Below are 12,124 nucleotides of genomic sequence, written 5' to 3' on the forward strand. Positions count from 1 at the left end.
AGTGTTTTGAACCTGAATTATACTTTGTGTTTTCGTACCTGCTGCAGTTTCCACAGTCAATTTTGTCTCTGAAAGACGGGATGTCGTTCTTGAAGTAGTACTGCGTTTGCTCCGTGATGCAGACCTCTTTAAGCATGGCGTCTGACATGTCATCATCCACCTCGGCTGGGGAAGAACACAAGACCATTAAAGGCTTTGAAAATATGTGTATCTCTTACACAGGACTCAAATATTCAAAACATTACAGTGTAACATTGTCAAAAGCTATTGGTTTGTGCTATTCAAGGGCACCAAAACAAGCTGTTGTTGACACAATATTGAAAGCCATCGTTCTAGATGTTTTGGTCTCAACCAGGGCCTTGAGGTAAATACCATCTCGTTAGCTGCTTAATACTCAGCAATCTTCCCCAGCTACTCTCTCACTTTGTCTGTCTGCAATTAAATGCTGGGCTTTTAACGTAGAGCGGGTTTCTCAGAGCTTTTTTTTCTTTCTTTCTTGAAAACAGCTGCCATGGGTAAGAAGAATAAAAACAACTCTCTTCATTAGTCCCATTATATGGAAAGTCAATTAATACCCTGTTGTTAGATGTTGTTGTTTTTCACACACACACACACACACACACACACACACACACACACACACACACACACACACACACACACACACACACACACACACACACACACACACACACACACACACACACACACACACATGGACTGAGCGACTCCAACTGCAAAACATTACATTTGAGGTATGACAAACAGAAACAATGAGCTGAAAGACGCTAAATGGCTCTGTGGTGATTAGGGGAGCTGTAGAGTCAGGTGATCTTTTTGTGATTGTTTGTCACATCGCGTGACTTATTTCATATCATATAAAGTTCTTTGATCCACTGTTTGTATAAAAATATCTATTCATGTGTGTTGCTTAAAAATTGACCAACATATCTGTTAAAAGCATAGATCTGTAGTGGTAAAGAATAACTATTCAAAAACATTACACCATATACCTAGCCACTACCATGAGAAAAAAACAAAAAACTCATGCTGCTGAATTGTAAATGTAATGGCAGAATGCACCAAGCCACAGCTGGCTGTCCGACTCCTATTGTACATCCAGGTGCACAATAGCACAGTTTCGGAGGATCTTGGGACTCCACGGTGCTTAAAAATCACATCCCGTAAATCCCCTTACAGGCATAGGAGTGCAACAGACAAACAGAAGAATGAGCTGACAGACTAAACAATGATCATATATAGCCTGGCTTCTTGGTGCTCCTCCTGTCCTTTGTGCACATAAGTGTTTGTTTACCCGGATTACAAAATAATAGGTTGTTCACACTTGTGTTCATAGCCATTCAGACTACTTTTCTTGACCATGAGTCTGCAATAGCCCAGATACCATAAATGTGAAGAGAGGAAAAATTTGGTTTTCGCAGCATATTAAAGCTTCAACTGCAACATGTTTTTCTCAAATGTGTATTGCTGGTAACTCCATGTAATACACATACATCACTGTGGTTAATTTATTTTTAATTGGAATAGCATTCTGCTGAGGAAACAGTCCTGAGGGTTTGCCGGCGAAGTCTGCTGTCAACCTCAGAGACAGATCTCTCAAAAGCCTAAGGGAAATAATTCCAAGTTTAATCTTTAATACATACCAGTCCCAAAACATGTCTGTTCATTATTTGAATGAGGTGACTCTTAAACAAATTTCATCTCTATCACATGGCGTCTAATTCTATAACAATATAAACAATTTCATATTCTAATTAATTTTTTTCTGCTGTGGATCTGTTGGTAATCTGTATTTCTAAGAGCATTTGTACCCGAATAAAAAACATCAAAAGCTCCACACTCGCACGGCCCAGGTCAGGTGTGCAACATCTTGCAGAAATGAAATCTTCTGAAGACAAATGAGCGCTCAACAGTTCAGCTACGAACAATATTGTTACTGACTACATGTTTTTGGCGTGTGGCGAGTATTGCGCTAGTATTTCAAGATAAAAGAAACAGTTTGAAAAAACAGTGTGTTCAATATCTTTTAAGGCCTTGTCAAAGTAACTAAAAATGACCATTTTATTTCCATAATGAGGCTGTTTGGACTGTACACAGCTAACTCAATATTACAAAAGAGTGCTGTTACTCTCTCTGTGTCTAACTGATGAGAACTCACCTGCATCCAGGAACCTGGGGAATGTGACGCTGACCAGTAACTGCTGCAGTATTGACCTAAGAGCACAAGACAAAAAAAAAAACAGGTTGAAAAAATGTCTGGATTCATTGGAACACAATCTACAATTCTCTGTGTAAATACTAATGCATCAATAAATCAAGAGTAGGTTTTGCGGAATGTTGACCGTCTTGGGAACAATTCAGCTATTAAACAGATGCTATATCCTAGCCTGCTTTCCATTATGATCTGCGGTCTAATGACTTAAAAAACTTATTTTTATAGTGGATTTTTTTTTTTTCAATCATGAAGTAAGAAACATTTTCCAAAGCAAAGACTTACCAGGCTGCAGCTGTCGCCCACCAGCCTACATTCAACATATCTGCAATTGTGGGCTAGGAGGGACAAACAAAATGAGAAATTAATATCAGAGGAAAGGGGGAAAAAAAATCAAGGCTGATAATGTTCCAACAAATGACTTGAAAGTGGCTGAGCACACGTCAACATCCTGCTTGTGTTCACAGTGACTTGCAGACCGCGTTGTGCCAGGCACAAAGACCAAGATGTCCGGCCAGAAAGTTTATTTTCTTCCCCTCTCAGAGGCAATTCAAACACAATTCTCTTCAACAGATGCGGGCATAAATATGTAAACAAAACAAAAAAAAAAAACAGTGACAAAACAAAGCCGCACACAGTTTCAAATCAAAGGACCTAACATGCTGCTCTGATTAGGGTTAGCATGCGAGGGCCTTGTTTTGGTGAATGACTGCTGTATCCTTTCTCCTTGGGTCGATGTGTGTGTGCGTTGAGTCATTAAGGAGGGTCTTAATTAACCGTGTTAGAGGCATCACTGACTGGTGACAGGGCCTTTGATCAAGAGATAACTGTGCCTCTTATCTCAACATCCTCCCTTAATAGTTTTGCTTACAATTGTGGTCCAAGTCAGGAACCTTTACATGCTTGTCTACTTGTCTGGGGACTTCTTTTTTTTGCTTTGCATCCGTTAATAAATAATTGTAAGCTTATTACCTCGACCTACCACTAAGAGTAATTCATCAGCACCACACCACTGAATTTTAGTTCTTTTGGAAGTGATGAAAAACAGTGCCCCTTTTCTATGTTGCATGGTGTGTTATCCAAGCACGGTAGATCCCCTAATCCTGTTACTGTTACTCCCACTCTAACAGTTTCACCATACCCTCTGCTTCCCTTCTCATCTGCTCTGTCCAGATTTATGGCTCCCTGCTGAGTGAAGGTCTGTGTGTGTGTGTGTGTGTGTGTGTGTGTGTGTGTGTGTGTGTAAGCATGTAGGCCTATGTCTACGAATGACCGCATGTGTGCTCGCATCTGTCCATGTGTAAAATGTATACGTACGGATATCAAAATATGTGAACATGTAAGTGTGGGTGGCTTTTGTGTGTATGCTTGTATGTGTGTATGTGTGTGTGTGTGAGTGTGTGTGTGTGTGTGTGTGTGTGTGTGTGTGTGTTTGTGTGTGTGTGTGTGTGCGCGTGTATGTGTGTTTGTGTGTGTTTGAGTAAGCATGTATGGTTCCGAATGGCCGCCTATGTACTCTCATCCGTCTGTGTGTAACAAGTATACGTACAAAATATGTGAAAATGTAAGTGTGGGTGTGCATATGTGGGTGGCTTGTGTGTGTGCGTTTGTGTGTATGTGTGTATGTGTGTTAATGGTCTCTGGCTTATGTAACTCACCACGTAGACGGATCGCAGGCCTGCAGCCGCCGGGCTCTCTCTCTTGGGGTCACAGAGGGACTGGTAGTCGAAGGTCTTCTCATAGGTGAACAGGGACGAGTTGACAAGGTTTCTCATGAGGCTGGGGTCGATGGCACCAAAGAAACGCCCGATCTAAGGACAGGGAAAAGAGAAGGAAAAAAAAAGACTATACATTATAGCACTTTAGATGGATCAGGCAAAAAAAAAAAGACGATAAAGCAATGAACAAACACTAAACCTTGGGCTTTTCAGGGACACTGATGGTCTGGGTAGCCTGGGATTTCACCCACTTCGCATTACTTATCCAGCCTCGATTTTATATTAAAAAAAACGTTAAAAATAGTTTGACAATTTGTGAAAATCTACTCATTGCTTTTCTTACGCAGAAATATAACAGAGGGTCATTTTTCTCACACTTTTGGAGCGTCTAGTCACACCGGAGACCCGTATTAGTGTTGAAAAAAGATGAAAAAGTGCATGTAGAAGTGCATGAACACACATTAAAGGACAACACCCACATTGCCATACATATAGAAGACTAGCAGAGTGTGCTTGACCTTTCATGAAGTAAAACATTTCAGTAACAAGCGTCTGTAAATGTTCAAATCTTCAGAACATGCAAAAATAAACTTTTAAATACACATTGTAGATGTTATGAGCATTCTCTCTGCATTTTTTTCATTTTAAGAGCACCAACACCTTTACACTCGCGATTGATAAATCTATGTAAAACAAATGCACAATGTGTATATATGTGAAGGGTATGTTCACATAAACACACACACGCGTGCCAGACCTACACACACAGTAAATCACAGTGAAAGCAGGATGATGGACTCCAGTTTAATCTGATTAACACAGTCCACCAGGCAGCAGTACATTTCTACCAAGAGGAAATAGTTTGTCTCGGCATCTCAGAGGTGTGACATGACCGTCTGCATGGAAGTGTTTAAGTTCTTGTGTACCCAGCAGGGATCATGTACAGTAAGTAGTATACTCATATATGTGTGTTTGTGCTGAACTACGCGTGTGCGTGCGTGTGAGTGTGCATGAGGAAATGCAAACTATCCCTTTCCTTCCGCTTAGTAAGGTGACCATTAACAAAACGTCCTGCACATATCCATTCCTCTTTAGTCCAACAGCCAAAATATATATAAATCTTCCAATCTTTAAGGTAAACGGAGCCTTCTCGCCTTACCGTGTGCAATAACACAAATAATGAATTAACAGTCACAGCCCTGTTGGCTGCAGACTCCCCCAGGGCTGTTGGAGAAAGAAAAGGAACGCGCCAGTGAGAGACATAAAGCGGCACAGAAAGCGAGAAGCTTACAGGGAGAAACTTTGCTCCTGTAGGGAAAAAATATGATTGAGGGCACACAGCCTTCTCCAAACAAGGCCCCGGGCCCCTGGGTTTTTAGTGCTGCTGCCAAACTTCAGAGGGCCAACTGATTTATCCAGCGCACACCCAGCCCTGATTAGGAAAGGAGCCGAGAAAACGCATGAAAAAAACATTCATTCAGACGTCAGCAGGGGCCTGCTCTTAGCATTTTAGCATAGGGGGCAAAATGGAATGTGTGCACTTACTGTATAGATGCGTTTGTGTGCATCTGTAAAGACGGGTCAAATTGTGTCTGAGTTATGTTATAATAAATTGATTTTTTGGGCTGAGGGAATATCAAATTGAGACTGATTGAAGGATTGCAACAGGTTTGGCTGATCACAGTTCAGTTCAACAGTACAAACCCTCAAGGACACACTGTGCCTGGTTTAGGTTGAGAAGTTTGGATTTCACTGCATTTAACCAAACGCTTCTGAGTTTCTGTAGTATTTTTAGTGTGAATGTTCATTGTTTGCAGATTGTTACGAACAACAACAGATCTCTTTTTTCTGGAGCTTTCGACTACCTTTCATCTTTACTAGTATTAAGTGCTTAGTTGTTATTGAGATGGTGAAGTTGTCATCATGTGGCTGAAGGCACTTTGGCCATGTGATTACAGGAGCTAATTTATGAGTTTGACCTTCCCAGTTTGGAAATAGATAAAAACTGAGCAAACTCCACTTGCCGATGATGACAATGAGATGCAGATGAAAGCCCTGATTGAAACTTGGAGAGTGAGTGGACTTTGAGTATGATTGTTTTTTGTTTATTTATCAAAAACATGTTTTTGTCGATACCACTGCCTGGAAAATAAAACTATATTTGTTTATGTTTTACAGACGGTAGACTCAGAAAACGTATGACAAGAATACCTTACCTATAACAAATCCATGTATTAAGAACTCATCAAACAGTTGTTGATTACAATTGCAGATTTGACCACTGAACACATTTCAAGGTCTTCTTAATATGATTAACTACAGACTTAATGTAACGATTGCTAACCTTTATAAATGCAATATTGCTCAATATAAAAGATTGACAACAAAGATTGACAAAAGCCAATGGGGATTTTATGGAGCAATAGTGAAGGATTTATTAAGTATAGATAAAGCCTTTTGAAAGTGGCACTAGTGTACATTTTAAGATGCACCAGTGATATTTTATAAATTTTCCTAACAACCCAGAATGACATTCTACCCACTGTACCTTGGTCTTTAGTTTTGTGAGCAAGAATAAAATCTCAGTAAAGAGGCTCACCTTATCCACATCATCGTCTTGATTGGTCATCACCAGGAAGCCGCCGTCATCAAGAATGACACAGTCTACATTCTGGAAACACAAAGAGATTAAACTAGTGCTGAAGGCTCAGTACTTATCATTAAATAATAGCTGAAAAAGTAAAATAAAAATAAAAGGGAATTAAACCTATTACCTCGTCGTTTCGCCGACAGCCGCAGATCTCATCATTGCACTGAAAATACGGGGAGGGAATAATGAAGGGAAACGATTGTGGAAAGGTCTGTGTACAGTATAGTATGTCTAATGTGAATAGAATCTGCTTACATTCATTCTCTGCGTGGTGTTGATGAAGCTCGCCAACCAGGCATTGAAGTCCAACCTCACACCAACCACTGTGGGGATCAAACACAAAAGCCAGACATTCTCTAGATCAAGTCGGACCTCTGTGTCAACCTAATACACTCCGAGCTGAGAAAAATGCAAACTTGGCCAAGGATCACAGGGAGAGCAGACAACTTGATCTGCGCTTTGTGTGTTTGTGTGTGCGTATGAAATAGACAAACAAGGACTGTTAATAAGAGCCTGCACTGTGTGTGTGTGTGTGTGTGTGTGTGTGTGTGTGTGCGTCAGAAGATATAAAGACATGAACAGGGTTAAGGGGCTACAGGGTTGCAAAATGTAGGCGTGAAAATCAGACACTTAGCTGGAAGTGTGAGTGTGTTTATACGTAGGCGGGCAGAGTAAGAGAAACAACTTGAGAAATGGGGAGTATAAATATGTAAATACAAGAAACCCCATCTCTCTATTTGTGTGTGTGTGTGTGTGTGTGTGTGTGTGTGTGTGTGTGTGTGTCCTTACCAGCTGGTTTGAGTATGATATTGTTAATGTTGACATTCACTGCCCTGCTCACCAGGATACCCGAGTCTTCACTTGCTGCAAAAAAAAATAGGTTAAAGGGACATTTTATACATATGAGACAATGAGACTCACAAACATAAACATACACTTGCCGGCCACTTTATTAGGTACACCCGCTCAATTGCTTGTAAAAACAAATAGCTAATCAGCCAATCACATGGCAGCAACTTAATGCATTTAGGCATGTAGACGTGGTCAAGACAACGACAACAAGAAGTTCAAACTGAGCAAGGGAATGGGGAAGAAAGGGGGTTAAGTGACTTTGAACATGGCATGGTTGATGGTGCACGGCAGGATGGATCCATGCGACTGAAATCTATACTCATCAGACCAGGCAAGATTTTTCTAATCTTTTGTGATGAGCCTGTGCAGATTGCAGCCTCCGTTTCCTTTTTCTTAGCTGACAGGAGTGGCACCCGGTGGGGTCTTCTGCTGCTGTAGCCCATCTGCTTCAAGGTTGGTTGTGTTGTGCGTTCAGAGATGGTATTCTGCATACCCTGGTTGTAATGAGTGGTTATTTGAGTTACTGTTGCCTTTCTATCATCTCAAACCAGTATGCCCATTCTCGTCTGACTTCTCACATCAAAAAGGCATTTTCGCCCACACAACTGCCGCTCACTGAATATTTTTCCTTTTTCGGACCATTCTCTGTAAACCCTAGAGATGGTTATAAGTGAAAATCCCAGTAGATCAGCAGTTTCTGAAATACTCAGACCAGCCCGTCTGGCACCATGAACCATGCCATGTTCAAAGTCACGTAAACCCCCTTTCTTCCCCATTCTGTTGCACGGTTTGATCATCAACAAGTTGTCCTGTCCAGGTCTACATGCCTAAATGCATTGAGTTGCTACCATGTGATTGGCTGATTAGATATATGTGGAAACAAGAAATTGAACTGGTGCACCTGATAAAGTGGCCGGTGAGTGTATATTGCATATAGTATTGCTTTTACTCACTGTTGTCATTTTTGGTATAGGGCGTGAAGATGTACTGATCATTGTCCAAACTTCTCTTATAGAAACTCGACTCATACGTCTCTGCATCTTCTTTCCAGTCCAGCCCAGCGCTATATATTTAATGCAAATTGACACAAAACAACACACACACAAACAATGCCATTTAAAAAAAAAACTTAAATAAAAGCAACCACAACCAAGATCTCTTTCAGGACTTCAGACCTATTTGCAATGTAACTTTCTATGTGAAATAATTGATAATCACACCCCCAGATATCTCTGAATCTTTTACTTTATTTTATTACAACCTTTTTTTAAGCAGGTTACTCTCAGCTGCAGTCCGCCATATTGAGGTGTTGGGCAGTGCCTGTGTCCCCACATGGGTCTGGCCAAACAGGGAGGCAGGATTTAAAGAGACAGGTGCAAAAACTGAATGTTTCAGACAGAGGCTGAAAATAAGGGGATTCAGCAATGAAATGAAAAGAGTTTCTAGTAGAAACTCAAATCACAATTCTGAACCTGAAAATGGCTTGCCCCCTGGTGACGTCATATGGGGAGAGAAGTCTGACTGGGGTTTTCGAACACAGGTTTTCAGAAAAGGTGGAGCAGGAGAATAAGCGAGGGTTGTTTGTTATTCTGATACTTTGGGAGTGTCACTGGGCACTGGGCAGCCCATATTGATAAAAAAAAATAATTAAGCATGTTGCACAATAGCTGACCTTTAAGTCTACCAGTCAATCTACAGTCCAACCACCCGCTATGGTCAGGAGGTTTGGGTGGGGACTTTAGGTGTGTGTGGGCTCACGCTAAGGGGTGAGAGGTTTGGACATCTGGAAATAAGTAAAAACCACCATTTTCTCATTAAAATGGATCCAATTGAGGCGGGTTAAACCTGATTACGATTCCCCTTGAATGACCCCATGTAGGTATTTTCAAGGAGGATACCCAAGGAAAGGCACAAGACTTGCTGGAGGGATTATATATTCCACCTGGCCAGGGGAAAGCCTTGGGATCCCCCAGTAGTAACTGGAAAAAGTAGCTGGGGACATAGGCATACCAGGGCCCTATGGCTGCATTTGCTTATCCTGCAACCGCCTATCACTCAAAACCCAGACAAGTGGCAATGGATGGATGAATGCTCAGAACATAATTATTTACAGAATAAAAAGCACTTGGTAGATAAGCTGCGGCTTTCTTCGCCGACCACATCATTATTCTTTATCACATAATCCTGAACATATTATCGACTCATTCCCATGCTTCTAAATCAAACTTCCCATCCACATGAACTTGACAAGTACCTCTTGGGGTAGACTCGTGTGATCCCTCCGTCGGTGGCAACAAATCTGGCCAAGACACCATGCCTGACAAGCAGAGAAAATAAAGCCGTAAAACATACAGTTACAAAAATCTGGAATGTGCTTTATGCCTGCGTTAGATTTACTGGTGATGCTGAAATACCGTTGGACCATCTGCGTTCAATTTTGTCCCGTTTGGCCGTTCAAGACGTTCAGAATACAAAGCAACAAATAATTGATGCCATTTGTTTTAGCTGATTTGTTTGGCTCATTTCAGATGTGTTTAAGTAGGAAATATCTTATGAGTTCACTTACTGCAACTCATTAGCTTTCCAAATCTTGATCAGCTCCGAGGTGATTCCAGCATCCAGGAGCAATCGGTTCACTAGCTCCACATTACCTAAACAGCAAAACAAAGGCTTGTACTCAACATGTAATCACTGAGAGCACCATTTGTATGTCTGCTGATTAACATAAGACAGTGTCAAAGTAAATATTTAACTGCTTGGCCTTAGATGTTTTAGTTCTTAAATCGTTTTAAGATGCTGTTTCCATATTTTGTTGTGACAGGAATCTGATGGAGTATGTGAGAGATATGCCTGAAGTGCATTATTAGTGACAGGGACTGCATAATAATGTGAGAAGATATAGAGATGGAAAGAAAGGTAACCTTAAAGGAAAAATAACACATGATCCACAGGGTATATCTAATATCAGAAGGAAAGGGATATTTCAATATTTATACAACATTTCAGGCATCCAAAATGAATTAGAGATTAGGTGCTAACACAGGAATAGGCTTCGAAAATACATTGCTAAACTTACAAACACCTAGAAAGAGCCAACTTTGGAGCAAAGTTAAAGAAACAAAATAGAACCAATCTGACAGGTTGAGAATCTTGAGATTATATTTTTGAAATATGGTAGGTCTGTGAAGGAAAGCTTTCAATCTCAAAAGTTGACTTGCGAAACAGTGTCCCTAATGGTGTCATGGTGTACTTTAAAGGTGGAGTCAGCTATTCTGGAGAATGCTTGAGGTCAAAATCGATATCTCCTCACTATCCCCTAGCTGTCCGTACTGTGTGTGCTTGTGAAAAAAAAATCCAGTGTTAATAGTAATACACATCCTAGGCTCTGTAAACTGGTATGTTGGTAGCTATGGTGCAACCCCCCTTTGTTTACATACCAGTTTACAGAGCCTAGGCTTTGTATTTACAACAGATCTTTTTTCAGTGCACAAAGTACAGAGGTAGCGGATGAATCGCGAGGGAGATATTCACGATTTTGACATAAAGTGATTTTGACAATAAGCATTCTACAGAAATGCTGACTCCACCTTTTAAGTGGTGGATCAGAATGGGTGTAGAAAACAATTGTTTCTATCATTCAACAAGACCTCATGACACACACACACACACACACACACACACACACACACACACACACACACACACACACACACACACACACACACACACACACAATGATAAAAGCTGTTGGGCCATTTTTTGGTCACTTTGAACTCTCTGACAACCCGCTTCAGTCCATTAACATGGAGGCTCGTCCACACACCCCCACCACCACCTCCTCCAGGCTTTATGAGACACCACACACATCAGAGAAAACAGCTGGTGTAACACTTTATCCCCCCCCAACCCCACCTTCCCTCTTTGTGCAGTGGTTTTCATTAGAGTTCCTTTATTGAAGGCAGCCCAGGAATTCTTAATGTACTTCAACTTCTGCGCCACTGCAGTGGCTTTAACCAGGTAAAGTGTGTAACAATACTCAAGCCGCACACATGGGCTATACTCTCTTTTACTCTGATCTCCCCGTGGACTCCATTAAACTCGCAGCTAATAATTGCGTAAGTAATATTTCAATTGGGTGAACATTTTTATTGGGTTGATCACGTTGAAACGGCGTTCTCCTTCTCATTATCATCAAACTATTCTTAAAGGAGATTTTTTATAAATATCCAGGGACCTTTTGTTGTAACCAATGTGCAAATGGAGTGAGTGATGCATTCTATCAACGATGCGAGAAATGGCAAGGATGTTAATGCGTTGGTCAGATGTTTCGGGAGAAGGTCCTCCGGCCCCTGATTTGTGTTTTATTGCTCCTGTCGTGCTCCTGGCTTGACGTGTCCTGCTCTTTCTCACAAACACACAGTAATTGGATGAGGTCGAGCGGCTATAGGTGGGGTGTGGAAGGCATATTACTGGTGGATACTGTGAGTGTGTGTGTGTGTGTGTGTTGGTGTGTGTGTGTGCGAGCGCGCACTTGTGTCACATCTAAGCCGGCGTGCCTCACACATGTGCACTCAGGCATGTGATGGTCAGACTTTTAGAGTTAGCATCAAATGGGTAACACGAACACAGGGGTTCCACATCACAAAGCTTTGCCTGGTCATGCACACCAAA

General features: G+C 41.3%; 1 protein-coding gene across 1 annotated transcript in view; it reads right to left on the bottom strand.

Annotated features, from left to right (window-relative positions):
• The window catches only part of LOC307268682 (voltage-dependent calcium channel subunit alpha-2/delta-1-like), a 92,121-nt gene that overhangs the window by 7,340 nt on the left and 72,657 nt on the right, over nt 1-12,124 (bottom strand). Inside the window, exons 25-35 of the mRNA XM_080051414.1 lie at nt 10,020-10,104; nt 9,708-9,770; nt 8,407-8,516; nt 7,391-7,465; nt 6,857-6,924; nt 6,726-6,764; nt 6,551-6,622; nt 3,892-4,044; nt 2,519-2,571; nt 2,180-2,235; nt 39-165 (exon numbers count right to left, since the gene is read on the bottom strand). Of these exons, the coding sequence (XP_079907540.1) occupies nt 39-165; nt 2,180-2,235; nt 2,519-2,571; nt 3,892-4,044; nt 6,551-6,622; nt 6,726-6,764; nt 6,857-6,924; nt 7,391-7,465; nt 8,407-8,516; nt 9,708-9,770; nt 10,020-10,104 (901 nt within the window). The remainder of the gene's footprint in view (nt 1-38; nt 166-2,179; nt 2,236-2,518; nt 2,572-3,891; nt 4,045-6,550; nt 6,623-6,725; nt 6,765-6,856; nt 6,925-7,390; nt 7,466-8,406; nt 8,517-9,707; nt 9,771-10,019; nt 10,105-12,124) is intronic.

Source organism: Ammodytes marinus (assembly GCF_949987685.1).
Source record: "Ammodytes marinus genome assembly, chromosome: 22".
NCBI lineage: Eukaryota > Metazoa > Chordata > Actinopteri > Uranoscopiformes > Ammodytidae > Ammodytes > Ammodytes marinus.